This window comes from Hypomesus nipponensis, chromosome 26 (genome assembly GCF_054491055.1).
Source record: "Hypomesus nipponensis isolate SF chromosome 26, ASM5449105v1, whole genome shotgun sequence".
In the NCBI taxonomy this organism is placed as follows: Eukaryota; Metazoa; Chordata; class Actinopteri; order Osmeriformes; family Osmeridae; genus Hypomesus; species Hypomesus nipponensis.
The window spans coordinates 10,947,501-10,965,694 of NC_140386.1; the positions used below are offsets into that span (position 1 = coordinate 10,947,501).

At 55.6% G+C, this 18,194-nt stretch overlaps 2 protein-coding genes across 10 annotated transcripts in view; one reads left to right on the top strand and one right to left on the bottom strand.

Moving 5' to 3' along the window:
• Positions 1–18,194, top strand: part of ralgps2 (Ral GEF with PH domain and SH3 binding motif 2) — a 43,854-nt gene that overhangs the window by 21,286 nt on the left and 4,374 nt on the right. For all 7 annotated transcript variants that reach the window (XM_084692560.1, XM_084692558.1, XM_084692555.1 and 4 more), the window contains 4 exons: positions 54–146; positions 589–715; positions 17,479–17,616; positions 17,731–17,821. In XM_084692560.1, coding sequence (XP_084548686.1) covers positions 54–146; positions 589–715; positions 17,479–17,616; positions 17,731–17,821 — 449 coding nt within the window. The remainder of the gene's footprint in view (positions 1–53; positions 147–588; positions 716–17,478; positions 17,617–17,730; positions 17,822–18,194) is intronic.
• angptl1a (angiopoietin-like 1a) lies at positions 3,456–15,907 on the bottom strand. 3 transcript variants are annotated; one of them, XM_084692563.1, is made up of 6 exons: positions 15,370–15,539; positions 7,771–8,064; positions 6,984–7,601; positions 4,946–5,154; positions 4,585–4,855; positions 3,456–3,744 (listed from the first exon to the last, which is right to left on the bottom strand). In XM_084692563.1, exons 2-6 carry the CDS (start codon positions 7,973–7,975, stop codon positions 3,557–3,559), a joined length of 1,491 nt encoding a protein of 496 aa, XP_084548689.1. In that variant the 5' UTR covers positions 7,976–8,064; positions 15,370–15,539; the 3' UTR covers positions 3,456–3,556. The 3 variants fall into 3 exon arrangements, with proteins under 3 accessions (XP_084548689.1, XP_084548690.1, XP_084548688.1); XM_084692564.1 differs by lacking the exon at positions 15,370–15,539 and adding an exon at positions 15,028–15,040; XM_084692562.1 differs by lacking the exon at positions 15,370–15,539 and adding an exon at positions 15,582–15,907 and having other exon boundaries at positions 3,457–3,744.

The following is an 18,194-nucleotide window of genomic DNA, read 5'->3' on the forward strand; positions in this document are numbered from 1 at the left end:
GTCTGCTAAATCAACAACTTGAGTGTGTGTGTGTGTGTGTGTGTTCCGTGCAGAAGCTGTGTGACATGAACAACCTGCATGCTGTCATGGCCGTGGTGTCTGGCCTGCAGAGCGCTCCCATCTACAGACTCACCAAGACCTGGGCGGTGAGGCCAACCCTAACCCTTCACCTCCAACCCCTTCACCTCCAACCCCTTCACCTCCAACCCCTTCACCTCCAACCCCTTCACCTCCAACCCCTTCACCTCCAACCCCTTCACCTCCAACCCCTTCACCTCCAACCCCTTCACCTCCAACCCCTTTACCTCCAACCCCTTCACCTCCAACCCCTTCACCTCCAACCCCTTCACCTCCAACCCCTTCACCTCCAACCCCTTCACCTCCAACCCCTTCACCTCCAACCCCTTCACCTCCAACCCCTTCACCTCCAACCCCTTCACCTTCAACCCCTTCACCTCCAACCCCTTCACTTCCAACCCCTTCACCCCCAACCCCTTCACCACGAACCCCAAGCCCCTAACCTGTGTGGAGAGTGTATCTATCTACAGGAGGGTTGTAATGGGTGGTAATGTCCGGCTCTTCCTCTAGATGTTGAGTCGTAAGGACAAGGCGTCGTTTGAGCGTCTGGAGTACTTGATGTCGAAGGAGGACAACTACAAACGTCTGAGAGACTACATACGCAGCCAGAGCATGACGTCCTGTATCCCCTACCTGGGTAGGACTCACACACACACACATATATACGCACACTCACACACAGCCGTGAAATCCCTGACATGTGGGGCAGGACTGTAGGAGTGCCGTGACTTCAGCTTTCAGATGTTGGAGATGGTGCAGTGTGTGTGTGTGTGTGTGTGTGTGTGTGTGTTTGTCTGCTACTCGTGAGCAGGTGTGTGTGTGTGTGTGTGTTATCGGTGACAGAGCTGGAGTTGTGCTCCCTGACTAGCTCCTTGTTGTCAGTATGTGTGTGTGTGTGTGTCTCTCAGTCAAGCCCTTCTGTTCTGAGGGCTCTTTGTCCTCCTGTGATTGGCTGCGAAGCAGGAAGTGAGCAGGCTGATGAGTTGGCTCTGAGGAAGACAGGAGCCTCTGTGTCTGCTGCCCCCACAGGTCAAAGGTCACACACACCTTTACACTGTCACACACACACACCTTTACACTGTCTCACACACACACACACACACAGGGACTTGGTTCTGAAGCTAGTGGGCTACAGTCCCAGAGGAGGGGGGAGGAGAGAGAGGGAGAGAGAAGGAGGGAGGAGGAGAGAGAGGGAGGGAGAGAGGAAGGAGGAGAGAGAGGGTCTCCCTCTGGTTTGGGGTTTGGCTCCTGACTGGGATGGCTGGAGATCACAGATAGTCTCTCTGTAACACGCACACTCTCTCTGTCGTGTCACTGGGACTGAGAGGGCCAGTGTGTGTGCAGAGGATGGTGACAGACTGCATTGATGCTGCTCCGCTCCTGCACATGTGTGAGAGAGCCAGTGATGTTGAATATCTTCAGTCAGCCATGACCTGGCTCAGACTACAGCCTGAGCCTACTGCTGACAGTCTAATGTAGACTGGGTGTGCTAGCCTAGTGTGCTAGCCTGGTGTACTAGCCTGGTGTACTAGCCTGGTGTACTAGCCTGGGTTGCTAGCCTTGCATGCTAGTGGCCAGCCAGCCTGCTGTGTTTCCATGGTCTGCTGGCAGACAGGATAGCTAACATGGCTGGGCTGTAATAGACGTCTCCCTCGGTGACTGGCTCTGGGCCTGGTTAGACGCTATAGTAGTCCCATTGTCCTGTGTGTGTGTGTGAGCGTGTGTGTGTGTGTGAGCGTGTGTGTGTGTGTGCACATGAGCTCATGCTACCTCAGCCTTCAGAGTGATGTTCTGTAACTTACAGCTCTACTGAGACAGGGGTCAGAGGAGAAACAGAACTTAAGGAAATATATCACAACCGCAGTGTTTAATATGGAAAATATGTCTCTCCCATAACCCTAAACCTTTTACCCTCCTCCTCTCTTTCTTCTCCTCTCTTTTTCTATCCTTTCAGTTCTCACCCCAGTAGCAGCATCCTTCTCTCTCTCCTCTCACATGCACACAATCATCCTGTATGGGTTCTCTACCACCATTAGAAATGGGTTTCTTATTTAGTGACATAATCTCTTTTATCTACGTCTAGAATGACGCGATGGAGTTAACTGCAGGGAAGGAACTGATCTCTCCTCTCCTCTGTTCTTCATCCCCTCCTCTCCTTTCTCCTCCTTTCTCCTCCTGTCTCCTCCTGTCTCCTCCTGTCTCCTCCTGTCTCCTCCTTTCTCCTCCTTTCTCCTCCTGTCTCCTCCTGTCTCCTCTCTTCTCCTGTCTACTCCTGTCTCCTCCTGTCTCCTCTCTTCTCCTGTCTCCTCTCTTCTCCTGTCTCCTCCTCTTGTCTTCTCCTCCTGTCTCCTCCCTGGAGCAGAGGGATGTTCAGGGTTGCAGTGAATGACCAGGCATTAGAGAAGGCAATATTTACACATGGTTTATTTGGAGTTGCATTGAGACTGGTTCACCTCCTGTCAGCCTGACGTTCGTCCGTGTGTGTGTGTGTGTGTGTGTGTCTGACCAGACCAGGATAAATAGAGCTGGATATGACTATACAGTGTTAAATAACTATAAATGCATATTTGTCATTTTCTCTGCATCTCCTCTTCAACACCAGAAGCTCTTGGGTTTTTTCATGAATGAGAGGACAAATGAAACACATTATCTTACGTACATGTGTGGAACAAGAACTAGCCTGCAGTCAGCATTCATCAAACATGAAGCACAGTTAACCCTCTGACACAGGGACCTTGCTGCATGAAGCACAGTTAACCCTCTGACACAGGGACCTTACTGACGGTTTCACATGCCTGAGCAGGATCTTCTATAAATTAACACATACAGCAAATCATATTTACATACCACAGCCTTCCTCCTCCTCCTCCTGGCAGATCTCTCCTGTTAAACAGTTTGACATGTATGTGTATGTTGGAGGGTGAGGAGAGGGCTGGAGGGTGAGGGGAGGGCTGGAGGGTGGGTGAGGAGAGGGCTGGAGGGTGGGTGAGGAGAGGGCTGGAGGGTGGGTGAGGAGAGGGCTGGAGGGTGGGTGAGGGGAGGGCTGGAGGGTGGGTGAGGGGAGGGCTGGAGGGTGGGAAGATGAAGGAGGGTGGGTGAGGAGAGGGCTGGAGGGTGAGGGGAGGGCTGGAGGGTGAGGGGAGGGCTGGAGGGTGGGTGAGGGGAGGGCTGGAGGGTGGGTGAGGGGAGGGCTGGAGGGTGGGTGAGGGGAGGGCTGGAGGGTGGGAAGATGAGGGAGGGTGGGTGAGGAGAGGGCTGGAGGGTGGGTGAGGAGAGGGCTGGAGGGTGAGGGGAGGGCTGGAGGGTGGGAAGATGAGGGAGGGTGGGTGAGGAGAGGGCTGGAGGGTGGGTGAGGAGAGGGCTGGAGGGTGGGTGAGGGGAGGGCTGGAGGGTGGGTGAGGGGAGGGCTGGAGGGTGGGTGAGGGGAGGGCTGGAGGGTGGGTGAGGGGAGGGCTGGAGGGTGAGGGGAGCTCCCAGCTCAGTCGATGGGTCTGATCATCATGCGTGTAGTCTTGAGAGAGTAAAACCCTCCTCCGTACTCGGCCCAGAAGATGCCATCCTGAAACTTGCTGCGGTACACGCCCCCACTGTACCACACCCCGTTCAGGTTGGCCTGGCCACAGCCACTGTACCACCAGCCCCCCTTGTGGAAGTGGGCGCAGTTACCTGGGGGGAGAGGGGAGAGAGAGTCACTTAGCTGGGGGGAGAGGGGAGAGAGAGTCAGTTAGCTGGAGGGGGGAGAGAGAGTCAGTTACCTCCGGGGAGAGGGGAGAGAGAGTCAGTTAGCTGGAGGGGGGAGAGAGAGTCAGTTACCTCAGGGGAGAGGGGAGAGAGAGTCAGTTAGCTGGAGGGGGGAGAGAGAGTCAGTTACCTCAGGGGAGAGGGGAGAGAGAGTCAGTTACCTCGGGGGAGAGGGGAGAGAGAGTCAGTTACCTCGGGGGAGAGGGGAGAGAGAGTCACTTAGCTGGGGGGAGAGGGGAGAGAGAGTCACTTAGCTGGGGGGAGAGGGAGAGAGAGTCACTTAGCTGGGGGGAGAGGGGAGAGAGAGTCACTTAGCTGGGGGGAGAGGGGAGAGAGAGTCAGTTAGCTGGGGGGAGAGGGGAGAGAGAGTCAGTTAGCTGGGGGGAGAGGGGAGAGAGAGAGTCAGTTAGCTGGGGGGAGAGAGAGTCAGTTACCTCGGGGGAGAGGGGAGAGAGAATCAGTTACCTGGGGGGAGAGAGAGTCAGTTAGCTGGGGGGAAAGGGGAGAGAGTCAGTTAGCTGGGGGGAGAGGGGAGAGAGAGTCAGTTACCTGGGGGGAGAGGGGAGAGAGAGTCAGTTACCTGGGGGGAGAGGGGAGAGAGAGTCAGTTAGCTGTGGGGAGAGGGGAGAGAGAGTCAGTTACCTGGGGGGAGAGGGGAGAGAGAGTCAGTTAGCTGTGGCGAGAGAGAGTCAGTTAGCCCGGGAGGAGAGAAGGCTCAGTGCATGCCCGCAAGAAATACACACCCACACACCCACACCCACCCACCTGAGAAGGTGTCCTTGTCTCGGTCCAGGGTGGTGAACTGCTTGCCGTTGTTGCTGCTGAGGGAGTCTCCAGCGTTGCCCTGGTAGGAGCCGAGACGCAGGCGGTAGCCCTGGCTCTCAGGCTCCAGGGTGAAGCTGCTGTACTCAGCGTACACCTTCTTCCCCACCCAGTCCTCCAGCTCCACCAGCAGCTTGTAGTCAGTCTGGCTGGACAGCCGGTACATGTTGTCCAGACCCAGCCAGTACTCACTGTCGATGTTCCCGAAACCCTTCTGCACACACACATACACACAGCACACTCGTGTTACACGCCAGTACACTTATACTACACACACACACACACACGTAGAGCGGTCTCCCACCTTGTAGTTTTCCCAGTTCCTGAAGAAGTTGACTGATCCATCTTGACGTCTCTGGAGCACGGTCCAGCCCCCGTGGTCCAGGGTCTGGTCGCACCAGGCCTGGATCAGCCCCCCGGCCCCCCCGGCCCCCCCGGCCCCCGCCTGCAGCAGGTACATGCCACTGGTGCTGTGGCCCGCTGCTCGTACCTGGGAGCAGTCCCTGAACGGCCCTGGGAGAGGAGAGGAGAGGAGAGGAGAGGGGAGGGGAGGGGAGGGGAGGGGAGGGGAGGGGAGGGGAGGGGAGGGGAGGGGAGGTCTGGTGAGCTTGTGGTTTTGTGTGTGGGAGAGATCACCACAGATGTCTCTGTGAAGTCTAAGACAGCTGGACCAATATGATACCCTGCCCGGCCCCCCCGCCCCGGCCCCCCCACCCCCTCTCCCCTGTGTGGATAACGTGTATTGAAGTGCTATGAAGACCATCATTGTATGGGGGCCAGGGCGGGCGGGGGGGAGGTTTTCTCAGCTGGTTGGAGTAGAAGCAGAGATGACTGTACATCCTCCTTTGGTACCTGAGAGTCCAGCCCCAGCCTGCTGCCCCCACTCACCTGACCCCCTCCTGGGCTACTGCTGCTAACCACACATCTTCATTTCACATCCTTTATTTTACTTGAGGGGTTCCCCCCTCCCTCTCCTCTCTCTGTCACCACTCATCCACACTGCCTCATCCACACAGCAGTTCCCAAGCACATCTGTTACCATGAGAAGTGGTTTCATGCTGAATGTATTCTGGCTTTTAGATGTCTAATCTGTTGTTGTGGCGGACTCTTGGTCGGGAGATGGGGAGGGAGGGAGGGCGGTTGGAAGGAAGATGGTGCTAGAACAGCTTATTTGTCATCTGGAGGGATGGTTGGAAAATAAAGTTTTATTCTGTTCGATCAGCCGGTTCTGTCTGTCTGACACCCAGATGGGTGCCGGTCTGGTGCTCAGTAGAAACATGTGCCAAGAGATACCTACCAAGAGATACCTACCAAGAGATACCTACCAAGAGATACCTACCAAGAGATACCTACCAAGAGATACCTACCAAGAGATACCTACCCAGCATCAGTCTCTCATCCTTCCTCTCTCTCTGCCTCTCTCTCTGCCTCCCTGCCTCTCTCTGCCTCTCTCTCTGCCTCCCTCCCTCTCTGCCTCCCTGCCTCTCTCTCTGCCTCCCTCTCTCTCTGCCTCTCTCTCTGCCTCCCTGCCTCTCTCTGCCTCTCTCTCTGTCTCCCTCTCTCTCTGCCTCTCTCTCGGCCTCCCTCCCTCGCTGCCTCTCTCTCTGCCTCCCTCTCTCTCTCTGCCTCTCTCTCTCTCTGCCTCTCTCTCTGCCTGCCTCCCTCTTTGCCTCTCTCTTCCTCTCTCTCTGACTCTATCTCCCTCTCTCTCTGCCTCCCTCTCTCTCTCTGCCTCCCTCTCTCTCTGCCTCTCTCTCTGCCTCTGCCTGGGTTGTCCTCTGCCTCGCTGTGATTGAGGACTGCTGTTTCTCTTTGATGGATGGCATTTAGACTGGACTTGACCATCATAAATCTGTCAGCTCAGAAAGACCTTTAAACCGTACCATACACACAGAGATCTTCTCTCTTCCCAGTCTCTTCCTCCCCCAGCCTCCCTCCCCCAGTGTCTCCCTCCCCCAGCCTCCGTCCCCCCTAGCCTCCCCCCAGCCTCCGTCCCCCCTAGCCTCCCCTCAGCCTCTCTCTCCCCACATCTCTTTCCTGTTGGTCAATCCAGCTGGCAGGAGGGAATGACAGGAATGTGTGATGTCACTGGATCTCCTGTGTGCCAGTGTTGGGCCCCCCGGGCCCTCCTTCCCAGAAGGCATTGCAGGGAATTACATGCACTATTACGACTGCTGGAGAATTACATGCCCCATTAGCCACGGCTATGCTAATTTAACGTTGGCAAGGTTTACGAACTGGCTACTCCTGCTTCTTACTCGCAATGGAGCTATAATCTGTTTCGGTTCTTCATATAAGTGAATTGTGTCTCCCCCTCCAATTTCTCCGGACTTGGTACTCACCGTCAGAGCTGAGGGTGCCCTGGGGCACAGGGGGGGCCAGACCAAAGGGGCTGGCGGTGGGGGAGTCCATGCGGGACCCTCTTGTGAAGGCCCTGGAGTGGTCTCTCTGGATCTCGTTGGTGAAGCGGCTGTTGACTGGGAGGTTCTCGGGGACCACGGGCACCAGGGGGGGCACCAGGGGCAGCTCCCCCCGCCCCCCTGCCCGCATACACTGCTCCTCCAGCGTGGTGATCAGCTGGGACTGGTTGTTCACCACCCCGGCCATGACCGAGAAGCGGGCTTCCAGCTCCTTGTAGCGTGAGGCCAGGCGCAGCATCTCCGACGTGACGTTCATGATGCGGACCTCCAGCTGGGCCAGCTCCAAGGAGTTGTCCCTCTTCCTGATGATCTCGTGCAGCAGCTGCATGTAGAGCTGCGTCACTCTGGAGTTCATATTCCTGCTCTCCTTCCTCAGCAGCTTCATCTCCGTCACCATGTTCCCGTCCACGTTCACCACCAGCTGCAGGTTCTCCAGCTCCCTGCGCTGCCGGGCCAGGACCTCCTGCACGGACGAGATGTCCATGCGGGTCACCCGGTCTGTGTCTGCCTCAGGGCCCGTGGAGCTCGCACAGATTGGCCCTGGAGACAGACCAGGTAGACGATCACAGATCAGCACAGATCAGGCTATCACTGACCTGTTTGACGATCACAGTTAGACTATGGAAACAATCACAGCTGTCGACACAACAGAAGGCTGCTAGTCCCTGGAGCTGCCTGTGTTTGAGGTGAGCATCCAGGGAGAGTTCACCTGTGATCTTCTGCTCTGGGATCAGGAAGGTGTAGGAGCACTTCTTGGCGTCTGGGTCCAGAGTCGCCCTCCTGGTCCTGAGTAGGGTCCCCCTCCCCCCCCGGCTGCTCCCGGGGCCAGCCTGCTCCCCAGGCCTCCGGCCGTGGCTCTCCCCTGCCAGGGAGAGGCAGAGCAGGGCGCACACTGCCCACGCCAGCCCTCGCATGCCCCTGGAGGTCTTGGTTACACCTCTGCAGGTCTGGTTCTCCTTCTGGTTCTCTTTCTGGTTCTTCTTATGGTTCTCCTTCTGGTTTCCTGTGAACAGATAAGTCACTGGGTCAGTGATTCCCAGAAGCCCCAGCGTGTGTCCAGGCGAGCGGCCTCCCAGGCAGACCTGCTGCCCTGCCCCCCCTGCAGCTCCTGAACCCAGCCTCCTCAGCCACACAGACCTTCACAATTAGCTAACATGTTCATGGCTAATGACTAGGAGCCCCCTGAGCTGTCAGCCCTGCTGGCCAGGCAGAGGGGCTCTGTGATCAGGGCAGGAGCACAGCCTGAGGGAGGGGCTCTGGTGTGTGTCTGTGGAACTGCTGGGGCAGGGGCTGTGCCCCTGTCAGACTGCCTGTAAACACAGAGCCACTCTGCACCATGTGGCTCCAGACACCAGCTCTCACACGCACACACGCTGACCTCTGTAGGAGGTGTCTGCTCACACACACACACACTGACCTCTGTAGGAGGTGTCTGCTCACACACACACACACACTGACCTCTGTAGGAGGTGTCTGCTCACACACACACACACACACACTGACCTCTGTAGGAGGTGTCTGCTCACACACACACACACACTGACCTCTGTAGGAGGTGTCTGCTCACACACACACACACTGACCTCTGTAGGAGGTGTCTGCTCACACACACACACACTGACCTCTGTAGGAGGTGTCTGCTCACACACACACACACTGACCTCTGTAGGAGGTGTCTGCTCACACACACACACACTGACCTCTGTAGGAGGTGTCTGCTCACACACACACACACTGACCTCTGTAGGAGGTGTCTGCTCACACACACACACACACTGACCTCTGTAGGAGGTGTCTGCTCACACACACACACACACTGACCTCTGTAGGAGGTGTCTGCTCACACACACACACACACACACTGACCTCTGTAGGAGGTGTCTGCTCACACACACACACACACTGACCTCTGTAGGAGGTGTCTGCTCACACACACACACACTGACCTCTGTAGGAGGTGTCTGCTCACACACACACACACTGACCTCTGTAGGAGGTGTCTGCTCACACACACACACACTGACCTCTGTAGGAGGTGTCTGCTCACACACACACACACACTGACCTCTGTAGGAGGTGTCTGCTCACACACACACACACACACTGACCTCTGTAGGAGGTGTCTGCTCACACACACACACACACACACTGACCTCTGTAGGAGGTGTCTGCTCGCACACACACACACACACTGACCTCTGTAGGAGGTGTCTGCTCACACACACACACACACACTGACCTCTGTAGGAGGTGTCTGCTCACACACACACACACTGACCTCTGTAGGAGGTGTCTGCTCACACACACACACACACACTGACCTCTGTAGGAGGTGTCTGCTCACACACACACACACACCCTGCTGTCTCTGGGGAGTGGGTTCTCTCCTGAACACCCTCACACACCCTGCTACCCTCAGGTGTCAGGAATGTGTACTGGCTGGGTGACTGTCAATATAAGGACTTATTACATCTCCTCCTGGCCTGTCTCCTACCCCTCCTATCCTCTCCTACTCCTGGCCTCCCTCTCTCCCCCTCCTCTCTCCCTCACCTCTCTCCCCCTCCTATCCTCTCTCCCCCTCCTATCCTCTCTCACCCTCCTATCCTCTCTCCTCCTCCTGGCCTCTCTCTCCCCCTCCTGGCCTCTCTCTCCTCCTCCTGGCCTCTCTCTCCTCCTCCTGGCCTCTCTCTCCCCCTCCTATCCTCTCTCCCCCTCCTCTCTCCCCTCCTGGCATCTCTCTCCCTCTCCCCCTCCTATCCTCTCTCCTCCTCCTGGCCTCTCTCCCCCTCCTCTCTCCCCCTCCTATCCTCTCCTCCTCCTGGCCTCTCTCTCCTCCTCCTATCCTCTCGCTCTCCCTCTCTGTCTTACTTACCTACTACTTTATTCTCTTCTAATTATTTCTCCTTCCTTATATATTTCTCTGTTATATTCCTTTGTACTCTCTGGGCTCTGTCTGCGTGTCCTATATTTGTCACTCTATCTTTGTCTCCTTCTCTCTCTCTCCTTCCTTCTCTCTCTCTCCTTCCTTCTTCTATCAATCTGCGTCTCTGTCTATCTCTGTGTCTGTCTGTCTCTGTCTCTCTCTGTGTCTGTCTCTGTCTCTCTCTGTATCTGTCTATCTCTGTGTCTGTCTGTCTCTGTCTCTCTCTGTGTCTGTCTCTGTCTCTCTCTGTATCTGTCTATCTCTGTGTCTGTCTCTCTCTGTGTCTGTCTCTGTCTCTCTCTGTATCTGTCTCTCTCTGTGTCTGTCTCTCTCTGTGTCTGTCTCTGTCTCTCTCTGTGTCTGTCTCTCTCTGTGTCTGTCTCTGTCTCTCTCTGTGTCTGTCTCTGTCTCTCTCTGTGTCTGTCTCTGTCTCTCTCTGTATCTGTCTCTGTCTCTCTCTGTGTCTGTCTCTGTCTCTCTCTGTATCTGTCTCTCTCTGTGTCTGTCTCTCTCTGTGTCTGTCTGTCTCTGTCTCTCTCTGTGTCTGTCTCTCTCTGTGTCTGTCTCTCTGTGTCTATCTGTCTCCCTCCATGTTTCCCTCTCTCCTCCCCCCCCTCTCCAACCCTGACAGTGATCTCTACTCCCTCTCTCCTCCCCTCTCTCCTCCCTTCTCTCTCCCCCCCTCTAACCCTACAGTGATCTCCTCAGTGTTTCTGAGTACGAGAGACCCTGGATCCTCTGAACTGCAGATGAAAGACATTCCAGGGTTCTGAGAAGGGTTAGGAGGTAGAGCAATTTACACACGCACTCAAGCAGACGGGATTCTCTCTCTCTTGTAGCAGAGGAGAGAGGGAGGCAGAGAGAGTGTTGTGCTCTCCTCTGCATGGGGGGGAGGGGGGAAAGGTTCTCACATGACCCAGTATCTGCTTGGTACATCTCCCTCCCAGGCCTCATCTCACTGGCTGTCAAGCTGTCTGAGTTAGCCAATCAGGACATCAGTTTCCACATGGACCAATCAGGATAAACCAGACTCAACCGATCACAATCTTGATGTGTTAGTGTTTCACACACATGCACGCATGCCCTCCCTCTCTCTCCCAGAGGGTTGAGCTAGGCGTCTGTGGTGAGGGCGTGTGCAGCTTGGAGCCAGACTGTGTTGTGGTGGAGGAGGTCGGCCATCTTGTGTCCAGACCAAACTGGGACAGACGTGTCTGGGGAAGTGACATCACATTAATGGCTGCCAGAGAGGAAATGACTGGAGAAGTCATTAAAGGATATGGGAGGGAGGGAGGGAGGGAGGGAGGGAGGGAGGGAGGGAGGGAGGGAGGGAGGGAGGGAGGGAGGGAGGGAGGGAGGGAGGGAGGGAGGGAGGGAGGGAGGGAGGGAGGGAGGGAGGGAGGGAGGGAGGGAGGGAGGGAGGGTTATATCTGTTCCCAGTTTACATTTGAAAAGCCTTTACCTTCCCCATCTCTCTCCCCCTCTTTCTCTCGCTCGCTCTCTCTCCCGCCTTATGCATCACAGTAAATGTATTTATATTTGTATTGCCAATGTATTTCCCAGCTTCTAACATCTGCTTCTCAGACTTTCCCACATGCTGTCCAAATGAAACGCACGCACGCACACAGACACACAGAGACACGCATCCAGACACACACACAGAGACACGCACACAGACACACAGAGACACGCATCCAGACACACACACAACACATCCATCACAGGGGGAAGAGACTGAGGGATGTGGAGCGAGGGGGCTATGTAGTTAACAGCTGTAGTCTTCACTCAGCATGGCCCTGAACCACACACTCATACACACACTCACACACACTCATACTCATACAAACACTTACTTTCCTACACACCAACATTCATAAGCACTCATACACACACAAACACTTGTACACACACTCCATCTGTCATGTCTAACAAGAGGACGCTTGGAACGTAGTGTTTGTCCTGTCAGCAGCGTAAGGATGGTGGCTCTGCAGGAGGGAGGGATGAGGGTGGGAGAGAGGGACGAGAGGGGGAGGGATGAGAGGGGGAGGGATGAGAGGGGGAGGGATGAGAGGGGGAGGGATGAGAGGGGAAGAGATGAGAGGGGGAGGGATGAGAGGGGAAGAGATGAGAGGGGGAGGGATGAGAGGGGAAGAGATGAGAGGGGGAGGGATGAGAGGGGGAGGGATGAGAGGGGGAGGGATGAGAGGGGGAGGGATGAGAGGGGAAGAGATGAGAGGGGAAGAAAGGGGGGGGGGGGAGGGGGGGGGGGAGAGGGGGAGGGTGAGAGGGGGAGGGATGAGAGGGGGAGAAAGGGGGAGGGATGAGAGGGGGAGGGATGAGAGGGGAAGAAAGGGGGGGGGTGAGAGGGGGAGGGGGGGGGGTGAGAGGGGGAGGGGGAGGGTGAGAGGGGGAGGGATGAGAGGGGGAGAAAGGGGGAGGGATGAGAGGGGGAGGGTGAGAGGGGGAGGGATGAGAGGGGGAGAAAGGGGGAGGGATGAGAGGGGGAGGGATGAGAGGGGGAGAAAGGGGGGGGGGTGAAAGGGGGAGAGAGGGGGGGGAGGGATGAGAGGGGGAGAGAGGGAGGGATGAGAGGGGGAGGGATGAGAGGGGGGGTGAGAGAGGGAGGGATGAGAAGGGGAGAGTGAGAAGCAGTGTAGCTGAGGATTTATGAAGTGAAAGAATCCAGTTCTTTAGCTCTAATTGGTCCTGGAGCCTGTTTCAGTAGGAAGGAATGAGGGAGGGAGAGAGGGGGAGAGGGACATCATGGTGGATGGAGGAGGATCTAACTAAGATCTCCAAGTTCTGCTGTAGAACCCTAGCCCTGTGTGGTGATGGTTCTGCAGTAGAACCCTATTCCTGTGTGGTGATGCTTCAGCAGTAGAACCCTAGTCCTGTGTGGTGATGGTTCTGCAGTAGAACCCTAGTCCTGTGTGGTGATGGTTCTGCAGTAGAACCCTAGCCATGTGTGGTGATGGTTCAGCAGTAGAACCCTAGTCCTGTGTGGTGATGGTTCTGCAGTATAACCCTAGTCCTGTGTGGTGATGGTTCTGCAGTAGAACCCTAGCCCTGTGTGGTGATGGTTCTGCAGTAGAACCCTAGCCCTGTGTGGTGATGGTTCAGCAGTAGAACCCTAGTCCTGTGTGGTGATGGTTCTGCAGTAGAACCCTAGTCCTGTGTGGTGATGGTTCAGCAGTAGAACCCTAGTCCTGTGTGGTGATGGTTCTGCAGTAGAACCCTAGTCCTGTGTGGTGATGGTTCTGCAGTAGAACCCTAGCCCTGTGTGGTGATGGTTCTGCAGTAGAACCCTAGCCCTGTGTGGTGATGGTTCTGCAGTAGAACACTAGTCCTGTGTGGTGATGGTTCTGCAGTAGAACCCTAGCACTGTGTGGTGATGTTCTGGATCAGAGCCCCACCCCCAATCTCTCCATCAATCAGTCTTTGTGGAGTTAAGTCCCCATACACCCTGCCCCTACACACACACACACTCTCACACCACCACGTGTTTTAGGGGAGTTCAAACAAGGCCTCACCTCACTCCCTCCCTCCCTCTCTCTGTCTTTTCATTAACAGCTGTAAAAAGGCTACTTATTCTACAGTCTGTTTTAACAAATATAGAACCCCTTGTGAACACACACACACACGTTTCAGGACCAGCCAAGCTGCTCTGTTTCTGCACGGAATGTTCTGGATAAGACTCAGAAAGGTGCTCATGCTCTCTCCCCCCCATCCCCCTCCCTGCTCAGATGAGTAAGTGGTGGATTTCCTCGGTGATTTATCTCCATGTGAAGCCTGTTGCCTCGCAATCCACTGCCATAGTCTTGACTGAACCTTGTTGCGTCTCTTATACTGGATCTGCTTTTGCTGTTTAGGGACCTGGCTCTGAGCTTGTGTGTGTACCTGGTGTGTGTGTGTGTGTGCACCTGGTGTGTGTGTGTGTGTGTGTGTGTACCTGGTGTGTGTAACCATTGTTGTGTTAGCAGATGTGGCTTGACAGAGTTGGAGTGGAACAGAACAGGGTGGGAAGCACCCTGATACTATTACTGTTCATGGCTGAGGGTCAGGGGTGAGGTGGAGGGTGAGGGAGGTGGAGGGTCAGGGGTGAGGGAGGTGGAGGGTCAGGGGGGAGGGAGGTGGAGGGTCAAGGGTGAGGTGGAGGGTCAGGGGTGAGGTGGAGGGTGAGGGAGGTGGAGGGTGAGGGAGGTGGAGGGTGAGGGAGGTGGAGGGTCAGGGGTGAGGGAGGTGGAGGGTGAGGGAGGTGGAGGGTCAGATGGAGGGTCAGGGGTGAGGTGGAGGGTCAGGGGTGAGGTGGAGGGTCATGTGGAGGGTCAGATGGAGGGTCAGGGGTGTGTGTAGTGAGGAAATGTACAGGGGAATTATAGAATTATACCCAGAATTGTTTTCCTTCAAGAAAAACTTCACAAATACTCCACCATCTTCATACATCAACAACCCAAAACAACCCAGTTAGTGAAGTCAGACCAGCCCTCCCCTCTTGAAGATCTGACAACAGAACAACCACAATCCACCATGACCTTCCACATCTCTCCCAGATCTCCCCTGATCTTCTCTCTCCCAGATCTCCCCTGATCTTCTCTCTCCCAGATCTCCCCTGATCTTCTCTCTCCCAGATCTCCCCTGATCTTCTCTCTCCCTTCCCCCAGTGCGGGGTTAGCCTGGACATGTTCCTCTTGGGAGGGAGGGGGAGGGGGGGGGGGGGGGGAGTCGAGCAGTGTTGCTAGGTGATTCTGTGTGGAGGCGAAACCTCTGGCCACACGACATCCTCAAACCTCCTAACCACTCGTGAACATGCTCTTACAAGCGCATAAACACACACGTACACACACACACACATGTACAGACAGAGAGCCAGAGAGCAAGACAAACAGCAGAACACAGAACATTCACAACTGAAAATAGCCTTTTTACCTCCCTGTGTCTGTCCTGAGTCTTAACTCCCTGTGTGTGTGTGTGTGTGTGTGTGTGTGTGTGTGTGTGTGTGTGTGTGTGTGTGTGAGAGTGTGTGTGTGTGTCTGTCCTGAGTCTTACCTCCCTGTGTGTGTGTGTGTGTGTGTGTGTGAGAGTGTGTGTGTGTGTCTGTCCTGAGTCTTAACTCCCTGTGTGTGTGTGTGTGTGTGTGTGTGTGTGTGTCTGTCCTGAGTCTTAACTCCCTGTGTGTGTGTGTGTGTGTGTGTGTCTGTCCTGAGTCTTAACTCCCTGTGTGTGTGTGTGTGTGTGTGTGTGTCTGTCCTGAGTCTTATCTCCCTGTGTGTGTGTGTGTGTGTGTGTGTGTGTCTGTCCTGAGTCTTACCTCCCTGTGTGTGTGTGTGTCTGTCCTGAGTCTTATCTCCCTGTGTGTGTGTGTGTGTGTGTGTCTGTCCTGAGTCTTACCTCCCTGTGTGTGTGTGTCCTGAGTCTTACCTCCCTGTGTGTGTGTGTGTGTGTGTGTGTGTGTGTGTGTGTGTGTGTGTGTGAGAGTGTGTGTGTGTGTCTGTCCTGAGTCTTATCTCCCTGTGTGTGTGTCCTGAGTCTTACCTCCCTGTGTGTGTGTGTGTGTGTGTGTGTGTGTGTGTGTGTGTGTGTGTGTCTGTCCTGAGTCTTACCTCCCTGTGTGTGTGTGTCCTGCAGCGGTAGCTGTTGGAGTGTGTAGTCAGTCCGTCTCAGAGCTGTCCCCTCCTCCAGCTGTGCTCCGGACTCATCTCTCTCTGGTGTCCCAGCACACTGCGTCCTCGCTGGGCCAATCGCCTTGCCGCACTCCCTCCACCCTGGAGCTCCCAGCGTCAGGGCCTGCAGATAGACTCCTCTCTGGGGCTAGGGCTGGGGCTAGGGCTAGGACTGGGGCTGGGGCTAGGACTGGGGCTGGGGCTAGGGCTGGGGCTAGGGCTGGGGCATGGCTATCTACTACCGGCTACCGTATGACTGGGCTGTGTTCACTGGTGGCTGAAAGTTTTCACCAAGGAGGAGGGTAGTTAAAGGGAGGGGAGGAGTGTGTGGGGTTGGAGGGAGGAGAGGGGATTGGGGGGGTGTTGTTGAAGTTTTTTTTTTTTCTTCTTTTCTCCTTGTTGCCGGGGCAACACCCTCTGACATCACAAAGAAGGAAGAGAACTAACCCCTACAGATTTCGTATCCAATCAGAATCTGATCTCTGGTTTCCCAGTCAGACTGAAACACATGGAGACTCTTAGAGTGTAACTGGAGCAGAGACCCTGCTGGGGGAAATACCCTGCTGGGGGGGGGGGGGAGACCATACTGGGGGAGAGACTCTACTGGAGGAGAGACCCTGCTGGAGGAGAGACCCTACTGGAGGAGAGACCCTACTGGGGGGGGGGGGAGACCCTACTGGGGGAGAGACCCTGCTGGGGGTGAGACTGCTGGAGGAGAGACCCTACTGGAGGAGAGACCCTACTGGGGAGAGACCCTACTGGAGGAGAGACCCTACTGGGGAGAGACCCTACTGGGGGGGGGGGGGGAGACCCTGCTGGGGGAGAGACCCTACTGGGGGGAGGAGAGACCATACTGGGGGAGAGACCCTGCTGGAGGAGAGACCCTACTGGAGGAGAGACCCTACTGGGGAGAGACCCTGCTGGAGGAGAGACCCTACTGGGGGAGAGACCCTACTGGGGGGAGGAGAGACCATACTGGGGGAGAGACCCTGCTGGAGGAGAGACCCTACTGGGGGAGAGACCCTACTGGGGGAGAGACCCTACTGGGGGGGGGGGAGACCCTGCTGGGGGAGAGACCTTACTGGGGGAGAGACCCTACTGGGGGGGGGGGAGACCCTGCTGGGGGAGAGACCTTACTGGGGGGAGGAGAGGCCCTACTGGGGGAGAGACCCTGCTGGGGGAGAGACCCTGCTGGAGGAGAGACCCTGCTGGAGGAGAGACCCTGCTGGAGGAGAGACCCTGCTGGGGGAGTCTCTGCTGGGGGGAGGGGGGGGGGCGTCTGATCAGTGTTCCTTGACTGTTTACACACCATAATGAGCACCTTCCCCCCCTTGTCCCTCTCTCTCTCTGGTTTTGATCAGATGCTGGTGTTCTGTCCTGCAGGGAGAGGGAAGGGGGGGGAACTCAGCCACGCATACTTGATGTGTCTGGCTATATTATCCTGTCATGTTCCTTGTGCTGCTGTTCAGCTGTCCCGGAGGGAGGGAGGCTAACCTAGAGGCTAGTCTAGAGTAGACTAAGGGAGAGAGAAAGAAGCTTAAAGATTGATGGTATGTGAGTCATTGTGTGGCGTTTACTCTGTAATGTTGCACACTGGAAACTTCTCGGAGAGGAGAGACCTGTCTGTCTGACTGGGTGTGACCTGTCTGTCTGACTGGGTGTGACCTGTCTGTCTGACTGGGTGTGACCTGTCTGTCTGTCTGTCTGACTGGGTGTGACCTGTCTGTCTGTCTGACTGGGTGTGACCTGTCTGTCTGACTGGGTGTGACCTGTCTGTCTGTCTGACTGGGTGTGACCTGTCTGTCTGTCTGACTGGGTATGACCTGTCTGTCTGCAGGGATGTACCTGTCTGACCTCACCTACATAGACTCCGCCTACCCCTCCACCGGCAGCATCCTGGAGAACGAGCAGAGGTCCAACCTGATGAACAACATCCTGCGCATCATCTCTGACTTGCAGAGGTCCTGCAGCTACGGTGAGGCACTTTCCACACTCACACCCAACCTCCCCAGGATCATCCCTGGAGGTGCTGGTCTCTCTGCTGGTCTCTCTGTTACAGCAGTGTTGTCTCTCTGCTGGTCTCTCTCAGATGTGGCTGTGCTGCCTCATGTCCAGAAGTACCTGAACTCAGTCCGCTACATCGAGGAGCTGCAGAAGTTTGTGGAGGACGACAACTACAAGTGAGAGAAAAACCCTAGGCCTAACCCTAACAAGAGAATATGTGGAGTTACAAGCATGCTACTAGCATGTAGAGTGGAGTTACAAGCATGTTACTAGCATGTAGAGTGGAGTTACAACCATGTTACTAGCATGTAGAGTGGAGTTACTAGTGTGTTACTAGCATATATTGTGGAGCTACTAATGTGTTACTAGCATGTAGAGTGGAGTTACTAGCGTGTTACCAGCATGTAGAGTGGAGTTACTAGCGTGTTACTAGCATGTAGAGTGGAGTTACTAGTGTGTTACTAGCATATATTGTGGAGTTACTAATGTGTTACTAGCATGTAGAGTGGAGTTACTAGCGTGTTACCAGCATGTACAGTGGAGTTACTA